Raw genomic sequence first — 17,741 nt, forward strand, 5'->3', positions numbered from 1 at the left:
CAACAAATTTTGCGTTTTTTATTATTTTAGAATATTATATGGATTTTAAGCAGTACTTTTTTAACTGTTTTTTTACTTGTCTTATAGAATTAGCTAACATACATTTTATAGTAAATTTGTGTCTCTTATTTATGTTTCTCATTGTCAGACATTACATCCTATTTTATATCATAATCTTTGATAATTCTAGTGCAGAATTACAGAGATGTGTATCAAAATAAATTTTTAAATAAGTCCCCAAAGTCCACTTTCCCGCATGTACCCGTTCCCGCACCAGGCTAACTCACGATTCTCACGGCTCACGCCAGAATGATTGGTCTCTCCTGCGCAGCCAGTGCGCAGCTGCGAAAGTCGCCAGTCGTGTTGTGGATTTTTGACAAGATTTTCACACTGTTTGTTTACATCGTTTACGTAAGCATCGCGTTCCATCATCTGATTCGAGATTCTAGTTTTGAATTTTTGTAGAATTAATGCGTGACTAAACACTTCTTATTGCAAAGGTGGTGAAAAGCATTAACGCAAAAACGAGTATCTAAATCGACTGAAGGCGAAGTTTCGAAGCTGAACCTCTTCGTTGATAAATAAGGAAAACAATGTCACGTATGTATTATAGTAAAATAAAACCTGTAATATATTATGTTATGGAAAAATTACAGTTTTTGCCGCCGAGTTACAGTACATACCTTTACATGGGATTCTCATAAGAACTGGCGTGATGTGTGTAACGCGGCAGAAACTGTAGCTTTTCCATAATATTATGTACATATATTTTTTCAATTCTTCATTTATAATATCATAATATTTGTACATTATATGTATATTAAGAAGATACGTATTTAACTTAATAATAATGTCATGAATCAGTAAGTTTCCATGTACATATAATAATATGACTCAATTAGTGGCCACTGAAAAGATGTTTGTCTTAATTGTAGCATTATGTATGTATGTATGAAATAAAACTTTGGCACGGGGTTGGATGCTAAGAGTCAAAAAATTAAACTATGATACATAAAAAATTATTCATCATAAATATGATTTCATTATTACAAGCAATACATACGTTCATACGTTTGTGAACATCTCGACGAGTGGCTTCTGGTCGATGGTTAAATTTTTCCCTTTTACAAATACGAGTATCATAATGCGTTTTTACCATCGTTACTATTGGAACCGTTTATATAAACAAAATCGATTTGCTTTAATTTGTTATAGCACTATTATTATTAGGCAATAATATAGGCATTAACATTTAACTATTCACTTAAAATCACTAAGTTTGACTTTTACTATGTCATAGCAGAAAGTGCTGATTTGATAAAAAAAATTGCAGGAGGAGGAGGACGTGGCAACCGTCGAGGGGGTCACAGGTTTGACCGAGGAGGAGACCAGCGACTGAGAGAGGCCAAGGACGAGCAATATCAATTAATTGACGACTCGTCAGAAATCATTAAAACTTTCAAACAATTTGCTCTTCAATTGGACGCAAAACACGACAGACATGAGAGAATCGTCAAATTGAGCAGAGATGTGACTATTGAAAGCAAGAGAATCATCTTCCTTATCCACACAATCAACAGCAGGTTGATAAATTTTTATATCCCCTTCAATTGACAGCAAAATGTTCCAACTTTAGCAATGACAGCAAGAAGGAGCAGATTTTAGACCAGGCGAACTTTCGCTTGAAGCAGGTGGAGGCCAACTTATTCCAGGCCATCGCCCAGGAGCTAGTTGGCGAAGATCCTCACCAGTTTCTCAGAGCGTTCAGTGCAGGTACAACCATTCATAATTACTCCAGACAAAATTTTAATAAAAATTGTGCAGGGCTGCAGGAATACATAGAGGCCAAGACGTTCTACCAGTTCATGGTGTCTGCCTCGATTCCGCATTGGAATGAAATTCAGAAAGATCTGACCTATGCTCAAGAAGCAACTGAAGAGGGAGCTGAAGCGTCAGAAATTCTAACCCCTGTCCTGCCAACGGAATACATGCTTGGTGTCGGCGACCTCACTGGCGAACTGATGCGGCGGTGCATCAACTGCGTGGGAATGGGCGAACTGGACGCCTGCAAGCAGCTCTGTGGCTTCCTTAGACAAGTCTACAGAATTTTCGCAGGCTTTGACACCTTTGGCTACAAAGAGTTTGGTCGCAAAACCTATGTCATGAGACAGAGTTTGGCAAAGACTGAAAACGTCTGCTACACCATACAAGTCAGGGGCTCGGAGGTACCCAAACACCTCTTGGCGCAAGCTATTCACATGTCTATGGACAATCCTGAGGAAGATGAAGGTTTCTATTAGTCAAAACAAGTTGCATTAATAAAATAGAAATTATTTAAAGTAAATTAAAATCTATATTTTCCAAACTCTTATCACATTACTCACTGCACAGTTTCATTCATTGTCATCGTGGTCAGGTTCCCACTCTTCATCAGACTCTTCAACGTCTTCTTCCTCCTCCTCCTCTTCATCATCGATAAAGTCGCTCTCGTACTCATCATCATCATCATTGCTCTTGTCTACATTTAGAATTTTTAGTCGACAGTTTTAAGTTTGGAAATGGAATTATTGATACCTTTAGTCTTAGCTCTTAGTTGCTTTTTTGGTTTATCCGGTAATGTTGGTGGCATGGAATGGTCAAAATCAATTTTGTGTTGAGGATTTTTCCTGTAGCAAGATGTTCCATACTGACAATGAGGTTTAGGACCGCCCTGAGAAGGACCGGGAGCAGCATAGTCTGGATCGCCTGGATGACTAAAATCTGCTTTGTGCTGCGGATTCCGCCTTTGTGGAAATTTATTTATGTTATTAATATATCTATCGTCACTGAATCAACGCCAACCTGTAGCAAGAAGCTCCGTACGCGCAGGCAGCTCTCACAATTCCTGTCTCTCTGTCCTCATTGGTATCTTCCTCATCTGTTTGCTCAGGAACTTCATCCTTGTCTGCTTGCTCAGGAACTTCATCCTCATCAACCTTACCGACTTCATTGCCATTGTCATCACCACTAAATGATGTGTCAGGAGTTCCAATAACTTCGTCAGGTTGGACAGAGCCCTCGGCTCCAGCACACTTATGGCTCTTCTCAGGTGTAGAATTTTCCATAAGGGCTTTTTTGCGCTGATTTTCATAATAATCATCTTCATCTGAACTTAAATCGTCTAAAAACTGCACGGGTCGTTTTAACGCCATCGTTTTTTTTTAATTTGAGACCTACAATAAACAATTAAAAAATAGGTAGATACTATTAATTTATTACATGTATGTGAATTAATTAATTAATGTATTATAATTGTAACCACTATTCACACACGAAATGTGTGAAATGGATTATATTTTTAATTTATGATTTAACTTATAGAATTGGAGGATTTTTAAAAATAGCCAAGAGCATAATTAAAAAATTGAAATTATTGCTGAAGAATTAATCAATGTATTTTTTTGTGCATTTTATTTTGTGAATGTTATTTTTGTGTATCATAATTACATGAAATTCCCAGTGAGCGCCCTTCCCGGTTTTCGGACAGGGATAAAAAGAAAAAAATTTTTTCCGTAGCTAATGGTTCCAGATTGCGGTTGCTAATATAAATTGTATGTTATGTACACATTACCTCTCTTACATTTATGTATTTTACAAGCAGAAAAAAGATAACAAAATAACAATTACAAACATGAAAATATTTTGCTCTGGAATGTAAGAAATTTCATACAATAAATTTCAGTGGATTTTCCTAAACACCTAAATGGTTTTAAACCTGAAATATACGAGGTAGTGAATCACACAAGGCGAGCGGCGAGCTATCATGTGTTCTCATTTGAGAAAGCGCGCTTTGTACCAAAAACAACAACAAAGAGGAGTGGCAATGTTTGTACTGCAGGTCCTACGGCTCTTCTTATTGGACCATAATTTGCTCTAATCGCCAATGGAAATGCTTCTCAGGCCTCGAACAGATGATGGTGACGTGAGCCGGAACCATCGAAAGTCTCCGGCGATCACAAAAATTGTTTTGGATAAATTTCAAGTGGTGTTACAACGTCAGTTGGCTTTCTCATAGTCGTCAATTTTAAATTTTCAACACTTCTCCGTCATCAAGGTGCAATATGGGCCTATGTAAATGCCCAAAGAAACGCGTGACGAACCAGTTTTGCTTTGACCATCGAGTGAATGTTTGCGAACACTGTATGGTGACGAATCACCCGAAGGTAAGCCCATAGTTGCATTTCTGCCGTGGCACAACTTAACAAAATGAAATTTTTTATTTCAGTGTATTGTCCAGTCATACCTGCAGTGGTTGCAAGACAGTGACTACAGCCCAACCTGCGAGCTTTGCTCTCGTGAACTGGAACTGGAAGATTGTGTCAGATTGGTGTGCTATCGTAAGACATGTTAGTTGTTTTTAATGCGCTTGTCTTGAGAGGAATCTTTTTAGACGTTTACCACTGGGCATGCCTCGACCAGTATGCCAGGCAGCTTCCGGCAACCACAGCGCCTGCAGGATACTGCTGCCCATCGTGCAAGAAATGCCTCTTTCCTCCAAGCAACCTTGTCTCTCCAGTCAAAGATGCGTTGAGGGAGGTGTTGGCAGGAGTTAATTGGGCAAGAGCTGGCCTTGATTTGCCTCTGGTAATAACATAGCACATATAATTTGATTATTCTGGAAATTCATAAAAAAATGCTTTATATAGTTAAGCGAAGACAAAGAGCAGAAGCCTGCCGGAGAACGCAGAATTCTGATTAATGAAACTCCGAATGTGATTAATCATGTGAATGGAGAAGCACAATCGTCAACCGCCACTCCATTGCAAACAGCTAGAGCCAGCACTCCTAAGAGGCCACTGTCCACAATTTCAAGTAATGTGCATTCTGTTGTTCACATGGACAACAGCGTCGACACTCCATCATTTAACAGGAGCGATTCTCTAAGTAGGAGTTTTGATTTTTATCTCTTGCAGCACATTATTTTTTAATTTATTTAGGTCATCCTGGGAGAAAATTGGTGCATGACGTGGACGAGGATCGCTCAACTGGGTTTGATCATGACGAGAACAAATACAAAAGAAGATCAGCCATTGAGTGGCTGATGAGGTGGTGGAAGTGAGTGAAATAACGAAATATAATTTTACTCGAACTAAGATAATATTAATTTAGATCGACAACTCGCCCGACGTCTGGCAGGAGAATTGGTGGCGGAATCTACCGTCGATATTTGATGTTGGCTGTTCTGTTCTTTGTGGGGTTCTTGACAGTTATTGTCATCTTTTCATGGCTGGGACGAATGGCCACTGAAAATGATCCCAATCTGGACATCAACCAGAATCCTATGTTGCATGTGAAAAGATCGTGAGACCTGCGTGAGACTGCATCCTATTTCCAGGACTGAAGATTTCCTGTCTGCACTATAAGTAACCATTATTCCTTTCTCTATTTTGTTTGTAGTTCCGTTTGTATTGCTTTCCGGAAACGCATTCCAACCTTGTAATGACAGTCAGTGGTTATAACTTGAGTTCAAAATCTGATAGAAAACACGCGCAGTTTGCCGGTGATGTTATGATTTATTGCATGTTTGAAATATTTATATGAATCAAATTAAATCTCTTTTAAAACTAGAATATACACAGATCATTTGAATATCAATTATAACTTTAATTATCAAACATTTTTTCGTCTGGTTGGGCCAACACGATTTCTGGTCTGCTATCCTCGCGAACTCTTTGCTGCTTCCACTCTGGCATTGAGACAAAACGGTGCACTAGCCAGTCTCTGACCTTGACCGGCGAAATTTTAAAAAGTGCATGATAAATGGTGTAGCGCAGGGGAGACACGATGTAGTTGACGCTGGGGCAAGTGGAAAGTAGGGCGTGGTTGAATTTGCGATAGAGCACCTTGTCCGTTAGCACGATCGGCCCTCTGTCTTTGAAAAGCGCACTCAGGTAGCCGTTGTAGCGCTGGAAGTATTCGCCGTAAAGATCCTTGTATTCCTGCGACATTGACTGCTCCATTTCCTTGGCGTGGAAGCCTTGCATTGCGAGTATATTGCTCTGCGTTGAGAATGATCCTGTGGCATTTAAACGTGTTAAGAGCGGGATTTAGAAAATTGATTTTTTAACATGCAGGTTCTAATAACATATTTATAACTGTATAATGCCAATCAAAAGGACAAAGAGCTTTGGAAATTTCGGAAATTTCTAGTTACGTTTTTCCTAACTTTCAACCATACCAAATCACTGAGAGCTTTATAGATCACATTATCACAATCCCACTCAATTATTTTAATATTTCATTTGAGAAGATGTTGTTACACATTTTATTTTGTTGTGGCTAAGGTTGTGAAATTGGATGTTTTTAAATGCATTCAAAAAAAAATATTTACCTTGGTTTAGGCAGAGTTTTGAATAGTGAATGTGTGAGCTTAATAGATTCTATTAAAGATTGATATGGTTTGTGAAATTTTGGCCCATGAGAAAAAAAACAAATTGAAAGTTTTTTTATCTTTTGGTCAAAGCAGTCAGTTACATTTTGGTTAAAACTTATAAGGAGAACTCATTTTCTTGGAGGATATCGCTGGCCTGAGATAAAATTTATCACAGTCGATATAAATTAATATTATGAAAGCTCAGAATCTATTGACGGTAACAACATAAAAAATAGCGTTTGGGTTATCGGTATTTTCCATTATTTTTAATGAGGAAACTATTCTACCTCCTATATATATATATATATATATATATATATATATAATTTTCTGATCATAAAATAATTTTTAGCAACCAATTTGCTTTATTTGATTGGCTCAGCAATAATTCAAAAACGCGTTTTTTATTCAAGAAATGAAATTGTTTGATTTTTTATATCTTGTTTGAATACTGTAAGGAAGAACCAGAATCTATTTTTACAATTCTAGTAACTTTCTCAATGAGGGAAAGATTTTTATGTTTGGAAATGCGTGTAGAGTAAATTGCTCACCTGGAATGATTGTAATAACTGGCATGTTGAATTTGATCAGCTCCAATCTGAGGCCGTCACTCCAGGCTCGTAGAGCGGTTTTAGTTGCGCCATAAACCGACAAGCCTGGCAGGGTTGCTAAAGCGCAGTGGCTGCTGATTGTGATGATTCGACCTTTTGAAATTTTCTAGTAAAAATGTCTTGCGTTGATTTTAAAGGTTACCATGATATTGTCTTAGAAGGGGAATGAAAGCTCGTGTCAGTCTCATTGTGCCGAGTAAATTAACCTCAACCTGATTCCTTATCAGTTTCTCAGTCAGCCAGTCGAATTCACCAAATACCATCACACCAGCATTGTTCACCAATGCCGTCAGTTCTTTAATAAAAAAATAACTGGAAATAAGCGAAGTAGTGAGCGAGCATGTTGATAACATACCTAAATTCTTGCTATGAATGAGCTTGCTGACTTCTTCCTTGGCCTTCTCAACGCTTTCCACCTTGGTTACATCTAGAGGAATGATGTGCATTCTGGTGGAGCCCCTTTGGCCCAGTCTGAACGCACCGTCGCCATCAAGCTTGAAGCATCCAGCGAAAACAGTCATTTTAAGTTTGTCATGGCAGTGCACGGCCAGCGAATATCCCAGGCCCGAGTCGCAGCCTGATATAAACACTGCCAAGTGGCCCAGTTTGTCCCTAGAATTAAATTATTTAGAACAGAAAAAGAAAGAAAACAAAAAGATAGAATTTTAAGGAATTTTTAGATTATTGGATGGCTCAGCTCCTGCGGTTCGGCGCGGATTTATTCAGGATGGATTTATAGATACTATTATTGAAATTTTTAGAGGAAAAAACTAAAGCTGTGTGTTATTTAATTTTTCCTCTCAAAATATATTTTAATAGCTTTCATCCTAAATAAATTCCCTCAGTGCTGAGCCATTCAATAGTTAGCATTTGATTCATTTAATTATTAAATTCAATGTTTTCAATCGCATCCTGTTAATTAAATTAAAAATACTACTCACTTGAGATGTCGATAGTCGCCTTTGTGCATCTGCAGCCAGCGAATGCAGATGACGGCGGTCACGGCCGCGCCGGAGACGGCGGCCACGATGATCTGGCCGGTGGTGTCAATGCCTCGGCCTCCGCTGAAGGGCACCCACTCGAGATAGGTCCTGTAGAGGGCGACCACGGTGGTGCTTTTACTGACCGCGTCCGCCACTTCCTTGTAGAACCAGGTGAAAACGTTGCCGCCGCCGCCGCTGGTAGGCATTATCGCAAGCAGTGGCTTTTCCTCTACTACAGGAGTAAAGAAATAGGCCCACATTGTTGTATGAGTCGGATGCGACTGAGCACAGTCGCCGGTTGCAAAATGTTATTTAGTCCATACCACCTCTCAATTGCGTTTTTGTTCTGATACGCCGTCACGCCAGGCTCTTCGCTGTGTGCAGGCCCGATTAATTGCGTTATAAATAAATAATGGGAGCGAATTAGGCTCACGAGGGCTCGTTCGGCCTCTGCACAAGAATCATCTGCTGTCAAGGTCGGAGTTGGTCTGACCGATGAGAGCGTCTCCTCAAGTGAGTGCGCGCTACGCTATTTCGGCTGCACGTCTCTCCCTCTCTTACCTGCGCATTTTCATTGCTTTTCAATTTTAAAATGTTAAAGCGTGTTCCGTGTAAGCCATCGTTAACATGCTATTGCTCTAAACGCTCTAAACAAAACCATTCGCAAGAAAGTAGTCATTATTGCGCTCTACACTCTCAGTAATTTTGAAAATGAAACTTTAAATCATGAAATTTCTCAGCTTCCTATCGGATTGTGTTTCATTGCGTTGACTTCAACAAGTAACACCATATACGACGATTTAGGTATAATTAACGAGGAGCAATGTGACGTCTTTGTTGTCTAATTTAAAAATTTGACCTTTGGTATTTTCCATTTTGTTTGGCTTGAGAATCTCTCCCGTCTGTGCAAGCAAGCGTGATTAAATTTCTTATCTATTATGTTTGTCTATAAGTCAACCCTGTACATAGGTTAAGTTTCATAAATATTTCATCTCTCCCGCGTTGCGTGTTGTGCGATATTCTCTAGTTATTGCAATTCAATCTAGTTTATTCCTGATAATTTCATTTACTGAAAAAAGAAAGTGAATAGCAAGAAAGTATTTCTAACTCAATGTTTTTTTTAATAAACATAACTCTGGATTTTTTATCTCAATACATTTGAAGTCGCAGCAATAAGGATTTCAAATGTCGCGCTTCAAAAGCAACAGTTTTCTGTCCCCAGTTGATCTGAATATCTTCAATTGGCTGATCCACGATCGTTTTTACATTTTCACCGTAGGCTGAAATTACATAAAATGTGTTTCAGGGGATTTGGTCATTCTATAACTAATTTTATTTAAGGTATTTACCTTCACACTGTTCCAAAAATTGGACGCACTCTTCTAAGAACGAGTCTTTCGCAACAATAACTTGCTTAGCCAAGTTTTCGATTAGGGACAAAAAGCAGCGTTTGGCATAAAACCTAAACATTAATTATGACGTGAGCTGTGGAATAATTCCGCGCAATAATTTCACTACCAAGTGTCTACGCCTAATTTCTTGTGGAACGGCTCCAAGCTTCTTATGATTCTTGATATTCCAAACTCGTAATTCCCTTTGGCGCAGTACAGCGTGCTAAATTTAAATTTTTCGTTTTCCGAACAATATTAAATAAATGCTCGAATTTTATACCCAATGACCAAATTGACAATGCAGAGGTGAAAAACTTTCTTGTCTGGATCCTCGTAGGCGAGTTGCTCCTCTTCTTTTTCGATTTTCCTCATTAATTCTTCAGCCTCCTCATTTTGAGAGGTCATGATGTAGGAGACGCACAAATTTGCAAGTACAATAGCGCTGACGTTCAAAATCTAAAAATCAAATTGCTTTAAAGTTGGCATCATAACTTTTTGGTCTTATATTTTATCCTACTTTATCGTAGTGTTTTTTGACGATTGGCTCATAGAACCCGGTCGCTTCCTTGAATTTATTTTCCTGCATAAAGAGGACGTGCGCCACGTTTAACTTCCAAGTATCATTGTCATTGCAGAACTCGACTGACTTGCGGAATATTTTTTCCACTTGCTGGTAGTTTTCCATGTCCCAGTAAATTTTCGCTTGAGCCATGAGCACTGGAACATATCTACAATTTACGTTTGATTAAACATTCAACGTTATACTTTAATTTTAAAGGCTTTAAAAAATGGGAAGTAATAAATGTTTCACCTTTCCAGGACGTCTTCATAATCAGTAACTGCCTTTTTTACCATTTCATCATCTTGGCTCTGTCTAGCTTCTTGCACTTGCTTTGTAAGTTTTCTAAGCGTTTCGGTGTGTTTAGACGCAAGCTCGTCAAACTTATTGTAAGCATCTTCAGGGGAAGTTTGCTGCATGATTAATGCGTCTAAAAAATCAAACAAGTACTGTAACAATAAGAACACGCTATAGCAAACCCTGCTGAATATACAAGATAGTTTTAAAGTACCGGCGTAAGATATTTGTAAGTCAAATGAGCATTTTCAGCAAGCACGTCCGCAGCGAGATCAAAGTATTCGTATTTGCAGTAGAGGAGAAGCAAGTTGCCAAAGGTTTCAGGCGGAAACGGGTTTTGCTGGAGTAGAAACTGCAGCTTTTCGAACCCTTCCGTCGTTTTTGCTTCGATATTCATGAGAGCTTGATTATGCAGGGTGACAGCGTCCAACTCCTCCTCAGAGCGTGGCGGCATGTCAGTCAGAGCCTCTTGGGCGGCCTCAACTGGAATTTTAAATTACATTTTCGAAGTAAAGAACTTTGCTTTATTCAATCAAATAATAAGGCCATACAATTTTTCAGTTGATACTCGATAGCCGCCTTCAAGTTAAACGCTTCAACAAGGGCGGTGTCGTGAAGGGTCAGGGTGTTGCCTACACTCCTGACCTCAATGCCTTCGGTAGCCATTCCAACACTAAGCTCAGGATGGTCTCTTATACCTCGCTCAATGATATTTGCTGAATATTTGTAGTAGATTTTTAATTTGCAACAGGTCATCAGATTTCAATTACCAATATATTTTTGGGCAACAGTGTATTCTTTCAATTTGAAATGACAGAGCGCTGCGTTGTATGAAAGATGAGCGTCAAAACCAATTACCTGCAGCGCCTGAGTGAACTTCTGCAGAGCATCATCGTAGCGCCCTTCCTATTTTTTTTCTCTCGACAATTCAAAGAAAGTTTAATTTAAAGTACCGACAATTTTCTACCTTGAAAAGTAGGCAGCCAAGGTTGATATCTGTGTCAGGATCATCCGAAGGGCAGCTGTCGACCAGTCCTTTTGCTCCAGCCAGGTCTTCCTCGCCGTACTTAATCGCTGCCCTGAGCTTGGTCACCTGGAGCTGCAAGTCGGGATTTTCGATCTGCGACGTGACCCGCAGGGCGTCCTCGTACATGCACGCTTGGTAAAGGGCCTGCGCGTGATGCAACTTGTACTGCGCATCGTCAGGGCAAATTTGAGTCAGGGTGTCGTAGAAGTGAGCAGAACTGGCGAAGTCCTGAGTAGCGTAATGGCAATATGCAAGCAGGGAAAGTGCTGCTCTTGACTGCGGCATGTGTAAAATTGTATTTATTTAATTAAGTTTTTTCCTAAGAAATTTATTAATATATACCTACATTTGGATGAGAAATGATGATCCTGTTCAGCACTTGAATCGCCTCAGCGTATCGCTGCTCTTTGATCTGTGAACCACAAAATGATCAGCGCGTGTAACAATTATTTAGATCAATAAAATAAATATTTAAATGATCTATTAACCATGGTGTAAATTGTTTGCGTGTACTCTCCATCCTTTATATTGTGAATCCCAAAATTTGTTTGATACATTTTGAGTGACCTTCTTATTTAAGTTTGTAGCCGCAATATTGTGTTTTAATGTGTTGTACGGTGCAGTTGCCAGGGTAACAGAAAAGGGCAATCAAAACAATCCCCCCTCTTCGAATTAAATCAGACTATGTATTAATTTTATTTAAAATAGAAGCATATGGAAGTAAGGAGAAAATATTTATTATTGATGTTTGTCTTAATCAATATAAAATAATTTAATATAAATACATTAATTTGTTGTTAATAAATATTAGACACACACGCAGAGGCATTATTCGCATGGTTTTACTATTTGATTTCAATGCGTACAGTTAAAATTAAATTTACTCCAGAGCTACAATTCTATTCATAGTGCGCATTTGTATTACAATTAAACTTTGTCACATCTCGCGCAAGATTCAGCATCGATACCAAAAGAATGCTCGTTCAGAGTAAAAGAGGTTTCCCGCGCTAGCTCCTAGCGGAGACAATACGAATTAATTGGGTAAACGAAAACGATCCAGACGAAAACACGCACGGCACGGCATTGCACCGGCTCTGAATTTGAATCGATTTCCTTTTCACACATATTTCTCATTCACTCTTATTCACATACCGACGAACTTTAAGGAATCCGAAAAATGGACGTCAGTTCTACAAAGTTGCTGAACCTTTCGTTCTCGACAAACATTTCGATGGGACCAAGAACGCCGCGATCTGGCGCGAGACGATCTGTGCTTGGCCTTCCCACTGCAAGCCGATCTACGTAAATAACAGTCATTCTTTAAAGTCCTTGCATACATTATGTCGAAAGCACAAGCACAGCCACAGAAAGCACAGAAAAACGGTACAAATAATGTTGTCCTCAGGCGAGGCAGCGTGTCCGGAAGGTCTACCCAGTCTGCAATGGTCATCTGCAGGACACCGTACCACGTCGTTGAAAGCTATGGATCACCCTTGCCGGTTATGGTCACAGAGGCCGTCGCTTACGCTGATCGTAAACTATTGAGTGGCTTGATAATTTATCCATCCTCCAAGTATTTAATCGCGCAGGACATTCAACAGTCAGCGTGCGTCTCAGCAAATCAGGATGGGCCTGGCTGGTGTGCGGCCGCAGGCTGCTGGTTTGGCAGTACAGGCAAGATGGGCAGTCCAAGTGGGCCTCCGTGAGTCAGTGCCGAGAACTGACACTGCCGCCAAGCGACCTCGCGCACAGGGCTGAGCTGGTCACTGTGTTCACCCATAAAAAGGCGTCTGTGCCGTCCTGCATCGCAGTTACCCCTGAGGGTGCCGTTCGGTACTGGGCTAGTGTTGCTCATGAGGGATCGTGGATCGAAGAAAATGCGGATCTGCTCGTAAATATGTCATATCAGGGAATTTTTAAAGCTATTTTATTTATTTTCCAAGGGCCAAGAGTGCGAATCACTGAGTGGAATCACTGCCGTTGGCTGCGTTTTGGCCACCACAACCTCAACCCTCTGTCTCTTGTCTCCAGTCACAATCAACGGCCGCCAGTCAATCGCTTGCAGAACCCTTCGTTCTTCGCAAGGCTGGCTGGGAGGCATTAGCCGCCGCATGTCTTCAATAATCTGGGGCTCCATGCCAGCAGCACAAACTTCAGAGACGGTAATTATTAATTGATCAGATTTTGTCGCAACAAGTTTCTTTAAACCCTCCATTCCTATAGCGCCTTGTTAAAGTCCTGACCCAGACCAATGGTGACTCTGAGTGCAAGCTGCTGGTGCTGGCGGGACTGAGTTTGCAAAAATGGGTTCTCTGCAACAAAGAGACGGAGCGACTCATTTTTGAGTTTGACATGAGCAGACTCTTGAGGAATAGTTTTGCCAATGATGATTGGGTAAACATTATTTGTTATTATATAGTGAATCTTGCTGTTCATTATTTATTTCGCCTCAGGAACAAAACAATACTAATGCCCAGGATTTGAGCATCTGGCTCCTTGATATGGCGAAAATGGAAACCGGAGTCCTCATTCTGGCTGCTGCGGCCAACTTGACCGTATCACCTCAGATTCACTATGCAGCAGGTGTTTTTTTTTTATTTCTTCTGGTATAAAGATTTACATATGTCCTTTTCCAGTTTTGGTTGCATCTGACAATGACAGGGCACCAGATTCGTTCCAAATGTTCTGCCCATTTATTAAGGTGACTGGTGTTCACCAAGGGGAAGAAACAGAATGTGAAGACTTGAACTACCGCTTTGTAGTCTATGGAAATTCTGCATTCATTTACAACAAGAAGGCAATCATAGCTGTCCCAGGTAATTTCAGGGTGATCCAAACATCCTGCTTAGGAAGGAATTTTGCTAATTTTGACATATATTGGTTAATGATCATTTTCTCAGTCACAATCAATGAAACCAGTTCTGACATGGACAGACTTGACTTTCCAAGCGCTCCAGGCGATGCCATTTTAACTGGAAATGTGTACAGAACCACTCCTGTATTCTACTCTAAAATACACGGCGTGATTTCTGTAACCGACACTGATGTCTCACCAATGGATGTGATGAATGCGTAATTTATAGGTTGTCTGTGTGGATGGTTTATTGTATTTTTTTGTCTAGGTCCATGTACAGTGAATCTCCATCAGAGCGAATCCTGTACTCAAATCAGATGCCATCAGCGCAGTCTTCCTTTCAGCATGAATCTTTCAGGGAACACACCTTCACAGATGGAGGAATGCCCAATGAAGACATAACACCTGAAGCAGATTGTGTCACTAAACTGAAGCAGGCATTTGTTTTGCACAATAGGAGAGAAATGGTTTGTCTTTAAAAAGATCGTAATTCTTTAGAAACTAAATTATTTATTAACAGGCTCTGTGCAAGGAAGTTTTAGACTCGGTCTTGCCGAAAGAGGTCGAAAGGGGAGTTGAGGTTGATGCTCCACTCGATCTTGTCATTGTCAGAGTCAGCAAGGACATAATAAATGACATGCCGGCCTCTGACCCTCGTTGGTCTGAAACTAGCAGTGGTATATATTATGCTACAATTCAAAGTACTAACCTTCAGCCATTAATCGGTATTTTTTGAGTAGTCTGTACAAAGAACAAATTTTGCCAGATCCAAAATAAAATATTTCGCAAAATTTGGCAATTCTGGCAGCAATTAATGTAATATAAACACTCTTTGAATGCATGTTCTCTTAAAAAAATGTGCCATCAGTCTAACACAATTATATATTCTGCTATTGAGTTTAATTTGAAAGCTACGAGGTGGCTAATCCTGTAATTAAACTGTTACAGGAGCTATATTTGGCACTTCAAGCTCCCTTCAAGTCCAGCAGCAGTTGCAAGGAAAGCAGCAGACGTTGGAGCTGTACATCAACTTCCTCAAATCTGTCAACATTTGGAATAAACTGTCTGCTGTCACTGCGAGAGGAGTTGTGATTGCGACATCGCTTGCCTTGCAAGAGCATGCTGAGAAAGTAGCGGCTGCCCTGACCCTGAGGTCGCTCCACTCCTCGCACGCTGAGCTTCTGGACAAGGCCATCAAAGCCACTCTCTCTGCCAGGAACGCAAGGTCTAGCTCCGCTTCACTGACCCAAATAGACTTGTTCTTCAGAGAGGCAGGAATGGAAGTTTGAAATTTAGCCGTAATCTAATTCTTAGCAAAATAGGTATCTGAGGTGCACGAGATTTTGATTACTCTGGGACAGTGGAGTCGGGAAATTGTGCACAGTAACAAGACGCCATCAGAAGTTGTTGCTGCACTCCAAGAAGTCAACCATATTTTCCTGGTTAGTTTTTCCTTCTTTTAAATAATACGGAACAAACTCATTCTTCAAGTAAATTTTCCTAAATTTACCCTCGGAGTTAATTAAATTAATTTGACCGACTTCTTTATTTATGTACCTTTCAGTATCTAATTTTTGTTTAGCCACGGACGAAATTTTGCACCTTGTGTGGAAATCAATTCCAGTACCCCCACAATTTTTATAAAAGTTTTATCCAGCTTAGGACAAAATTGTATTTATTTTACAATAACCAAGCTAATAAATGTTCACAGGAAACTCTCCAAGAGGTTGCAGACTTCCGTAAACACCACCGCAGCATGTTCAGTTCTGAATCAATGTTCTGCTCTGATATGATCGAGTATCTCCCATGGACCGCGTCGCCTCACGATGAAGGCTTGCGGGTTGTTCTTACCGAATTGGTAATCAATGCTAATTTATTCTGTTTGTTGTGGTTAATTTGTAACAATTTCAGCTGTCGAGGAACTTCCAATACGCCGCTCGTCAATGCTCTGGAGACCAAATGATATACTCTACTCTGTGCGTTGAGCTGATGAATTTGGCTGATCTTTTGCTTGAGGGTTACATTTCTCATTTGGAGAGCTTGAAAGGCAGTGAGAAATATGATCTGCTTGTCCACCAGTACGAAATCCAGCGACGCAAGATTATTCAACCATTTGGTAACTTTACAAAGCATAAAATTCGCCTTCAAAACTAATTTATATATGAAGTTGATGAATCGATGACCGAGCAGGCCATGAAACTTGCTGAAAAATACCTTGACTTCCACACACTTGTACACATATGCGACTCAATGGGCAACGATGAAAGGCTAGAAAATTACATGCAGAAATTCGCTGATGAGGTTGTGATTGCTTTTATTTGTGTTTAGAACATTGTTAGTTACATATTTATGTTTCAGGGATTTTCCGAGTTTTTATTCGGCTGGTACATGAAGGAGGGCAAACAAGACAAGCTAATGAACCTCTTTGGAGGAAGCGTGCGGCCAATGCAGCATCAGCAAGCGCTAGTCGGCTTCCTCTCGCAGCATCCACATCTGGCTTGGCTGCAGGCAGTGAGGACTGGAAATTACGCTGCCGCCAGCTCCACGCTCTTTCAACTGGCCCAAGAGCAAACTGAGAGGCTGGCTAGGAAGAAGGTCCGATAAAATTTTTGTGTCTTTAAAATATTAATAATTATAATTATAAATTGGTGTTGAACGTTTTCTGTGATTTTGGTGGCGTCCGACTTATAATCTGCAAGTTTTTCTAGCTCCATTTTATGATTGCAGACAATGCTGTCCCTTGCCAAATTATCTTCATTGGCGATGGAAGAGTCAGAGCACAAGATAGAAGAACATGTTAAGCCGATTGATGATGCTCTAAATTTATGTGAAATCCAGGAGACTTTGCCGCAGAGTATATACGACTTCCTAAACCAAGAAGTGGACAACATCAGTGTTTTGCCTCCTTCTCAGATGGTTAAGGTAAGCTATCTAACTCTTCTGGGTCATGGACATGAACTGACAGATTTTTTCTTTAGCTCTACGTCAGCGAGGAAAATACGAACGCAAATGGATTTGATTTCAAGAAGGCCATAGACTTGCTTCACTATGTTCCGGATGAAGCGGAACGAGATGACTTGCTGGAGTATATTTGGTGCCAAGCTGCCCTCAGAAATGACTGGGAAAACGTCAACCTTGATTATCCAATGGAGACTTGCAAGAGCCTGACTTTTTGTCAGTTGTTTGACCTTCTTAACATGTCTGGTATGATGTCATGAACATTTTAGTCAATTTAGCCACACGATATATATATTCTTTTATGCCATAGGTGATCTGGACCTGATTCTGCCCCTTGATAGATTGCTCTCCAGCAGCAAACTCGGCCCTCTGTCTGAGAGCAAATCTTTCAAGTATGTTGTTCAATATTTTTATGAACATGTGTCCACAACTACTGAATGCATGTAAATCTATTGTCGAAATAAAATAATATTTTTTCTAAAGGTTCTGCCATTTTATAAATGATCTCTTAAAACCAAATTGCTGATGAGCAAACTGCAGCACATTGTATTAAATTTTATCATACATTGTAGTGGTAATGTTGAACCTGTTGGCATGCGCAGCAACACTTTGCCGTGTTTGACCTTCAGAATTCCCACCCACAAGTCAT

General features: G+C 40.0%; 6 protein-coding genes across 9 annotated transcripts; 3 read left to right on the plus strand and 3 right to left on the minus strand.

Annotated features, from left to right (window-relative positions):
- Nucleotides 1-397: 397 nt before the first annotated feature.
- Nucleotides 398-2,350, plus strand: Trax (Translin associated factor X). Its single transcript, XM_065481924.1, has 4 exons — nucleotides 398-600; nucleotides 1,334-1,583; nucleotides 1,637-1,773; nucleotides 1,825-2,350. The coding sequence occupies exons 1-4, from the start codon at nucleotides 594-596 to the stop codon at nucleotides 2,298-2,300; spliced, it is 870 nt and encodes a 289-aa protein (XP_065337996.1). The 5' UTR covers nucleotides 398-593; the 3' UTR covers nucleotides 2,301-2,350.
- Nucleotides 2,351-2,377: 27 nt separating this feature from the next.
- LOC135938310 (aprataxin and PNK-like factor) lies at nucleotides 2,378-3,772 on the minus strand. Its single transcript, XM_065481925.1, has 3 exons — nucleotides 2,842-3,772; nucleotides 2,575-2,783; nucleotides 2,378-2,518 (listed from the first exon to the last, which is right to left on the minus strand). Exons 1-3 carry the CDS (start codon nucleotides 3,189-3,191, stop codon nucleotides 2,394-2,396), a joined length of 684 nt encoding a protein of 227 aa, XP_065337997.1. The 5' UTR covers nucleotides 3,192-3,772; the 3' UTR covers nucleotides 2,378-2,393.
- Nucleotides 3,773-3,946: 174 nt separating this feature from the next.
- LOC135938308 (zinc finger protein-like 1) lies at nucleotides 3,947-5,609 on the plus strand. Its single transcript, XM_065481923.1, has 6 exons — nucleotides 3,947-4,202; nucleotides 4,265-4,376; nucleotides 4,430-4,623; nucleotides 4,686-4,923; nucleotides 4,977-5,094; nucleotides 5,149-5,609. Exons 1-6 carry the CDS (start codon nucleotides 4,101-4,103, stop codon nucleotides 5,342-5,344), a joined length of 960 nt encoding a protein of 319 aa, XP_065337995.1. The 5' UTR covers nucleotides 3,947-4,100; the 3' UTR covers nucleotides 5,345-5,609.
- sro (SDR family oxidoreductase shroud) lies at nucleotides 5,533-8,608 on the minus strand. 4 transcript variants are annotated; one of them, XM_065481922.1, is made up of 7 exons: nucleotides 8,440-8,606; nucleotides 8,330-8,380; nucleotides 7,965-8,238; nucleotides 7,379-7,635; nucleotides 7,166-7,318; nucleotides 6,964-7,116; nucleotides 5,533-6,055 (listed from the first exon to the last, which is right to left on the minus strand). In XM_065481922.1, exons 3-7 carry the CDS (start codon nucleotides 8,210-8,212, stop codon nucleotides 5,643-5,645), a joined length of 1,224 nt encoding a protein of 407 aa, XP_065337994.1. In that variant the 5' UTR covers nucleotides 8,213-8,238; nucleotides 8,330-8,380; nucleotides 8,440-8,606; the 3' UTR covers nucleotides 5,533-5,642. The 4 variants fall into 4 exon arrangements, with proteins under 4 accessions (XP_065337994.1, XP_065337991.1, XP_065337992.1 ...); XM_065481919.1 differs by having other exon boundaries at nucleotides 7,965-8,380; nucleotides 8,440-8,608; XM_065481920.1 differs by having other exon boundaries at nucleotides 8,330-8,606.
- Nucleotides 8,609-9,043: 435 nt separating this feature from the next.
- Nucleotides 9,044-11,854, minus strand: Ttc30 (tetratricopeptide repeat domain 30). The gene is made up of 12 exons (XM_065481916.1): nucleotides 11,769-11,854; nucleotides 11,627-11,692; nucleotides 11,221-11,556; nucleotides 11,024-11,159; nucleotides 10,805-10,969; nucleotides 10,468-10,736; nucleotides 10,209-10,405; nucleotides 9,915-10,125; nucleotides 9,678-9,853; nucleotides 9,525-9,620; nucleotides 9,356-9,468; nucleotides 9,044-9,286 (listed from the first exon to the last, which is right to left on the minus strand). Exons 1-12 carry the CDS (start codon nucleotides 11,835-11,837, stop codon nucleotides 9,156-9,158), a joined length of 1,965 nt encoding a protein of 654 aa, XP_065337988.1. The 5' UTR covers nucleotides 11,838-11,854; the 3' UTR covers nucleotides 9,044-9,155.
- Nucleotides 11,855-12,337: 483 nt separating this feature from the next.
- On the plus strand, nucleotides 12,338-17,579 carry Nup133 (nuclear pore complex protein Nup133). Its single transcript, XM_065481913.1, has 19 exons — nucleotides 12,338-12,582; nucleotides 12,686-12,813; nucleotides 12,870-13,171; nucleotides 13,224-13,442; nucleotides 13,504-13,674; nucleotides 13,734-13,863; nucleotides 13,917-14,096; nucleotides 14,181-14,352; nucleotides 14,403-14,601; nucleotides 14,655-14,811; nucleotides 15,083-15,405; nucleotides 15,457-15,576; nucleotides 15,846-15,992; nucleotides 16,046-16,250; nucleotides 16,302-16,435; nucleotides 16,493-16,729; nucleotides 16,862-17,056; nucleotides 17,113-17,338; nucleotides 17,403-17,579. The coding sequence occupies exons 1-19, from the start codon at nucleotides 12,458-12,460 to the stop codon at nucleotides 17,537-17,539; spliced, it is 3,507 nt and encodes a 1,168-aa protein (XP_065337985.1). The 5' UTR covers nucleotides 12,338-12,457; the 3' UTR covers nucleotides 17,540-17,579.
- The last annotated feature ends 162 nt before the right edge of the window (nucleotides 17,580-17,741 follow it).

The sequence above is a fragment of the Cloeon dipterum genome, chromosome 3 (assembly GCF_949628265.1).
Source record: "Cloeon dipterum chromosome 3, ieCloDipt1.1, whole genome shotgun sequence".
Lineage (NCBI taxonomy): Eukaryota > Metazoa > Arthropoda > Insecta > Ephemeroptera > Baetidae > Cloeon > Cloeon dipterum.

Coding starts and splice junctions, on each gene's coding strand:
- Trax (XM_065481924.1), top strand. Junction 1,584..1,636: donor ATCCACACAATCAACAGCAG/GTTGATAAATTT, acceptor TTCCAACTTTAG/CAATGACAGCAAGAAGGAGC. Junction 1,774..1,824: donor TCTCAGAGCGTTCAGTGCAG/GTACAACCATTC, acceptor AAAATTGTGCAG/GGCTGCAGGAATACATAGAG.
- LOC135938310 (XM_065481925.1), bottom strand. CDS start 3,191: ATGGCGTTAAAACGACCCGTGCAGTTTTTAGACGATTTAAGTTCAGAT. Junction 2,784..2,841: donor TACGGAGCTTCTTGCTACAG/GTTGGCGTTGAT, acceptor ATTTCCACAAAG/GCGGAATCCGCAGCACAAAG. Junction 2,519..2,574: donor ACTAAGAGCTAAGACTAAAG/GTATCAATAATT, acceptor TTCTAAATGTAG/ACAAGAGCAATGATGATGAT.
- LOC135938308 (XM_065481923.1), top strand. CDS start 4,101: ATGGGCCTATGTAAATGCCCAAAGAAACGCGTGACGAACCAGTTTTGC. Junction 4,203..4,264: donor TGGTGACGAATCACCCGAAG/GTAAGCCCATAG, acceptor TTTTTATTTCAG/TGTATTGTCCAGTCATACCT. Junction 4,377..4,429: donor TGTCAGATTGGTGTGCTATC/GTAAGACATGTT, acceptor GAATCTTTTTAG/ACGTTTACCACTGGGCATGC.
- sro (XM_065481919.1), bottom strand. CDS start 8,266: ATGTGGGCCTATTTCTTTACTCCTGTAGTAGAGGAAAAGCCACTGCTT. Junction 7,117..7,165: donor CCTTCTAAGACAATATCATG/GTAACCTTTAAA, acceptor AAATTTCAAAAG/GTCGAATCATCACAATCAGC. Junction 6,056..6,963: donor AGTTATTACAATCATTCCAG/GTGAGCAATTTA, acceptor TAAATGCCACAG/GATCATTCTCAACGCAGAGC.
- Ttc30 (XM_065481916.1), bottom strand. CDS start 11,837: ATGTATCAAACAAATTTTGGGATTCACAATATAAAGGATGGAGAGTAC. Junction 11,160..11,220: donor TTGGCTGCCTACTTTTCAAG/GTAGAAAATTGT, acceptor GAAAAAAAATAG/GAAGGGCGCTACGATGATGC. Junction 10,126..10,208: donor TATGAAGACGTCCTGGAAAG/GTGAAACATTTA, acceptor CGTAAATTGTAG/ATATGTTCCAGTGCTCATGG.
- Nup133 (XM_065481913.1), top strand. CDS start 12,458: ATGGACGTCAGTTCTACAAAGTTGCTGAACCTTTCGTTCTCGACAAAC. Junction 13,443..13,503: donor CAGCACAAACTTCAGAGACG/GTAATTATTAAT, acceptor CCATTCCTATAG/CGCCTTGTTAAAGTCCTGAC. Junction 15,993..16,045: donor GGGTTGTTCTTACCGAATTG/GTAATCAATGCT, acceptor TAACAATTTCAG/CTGTCGAGGAACTTCCAATA.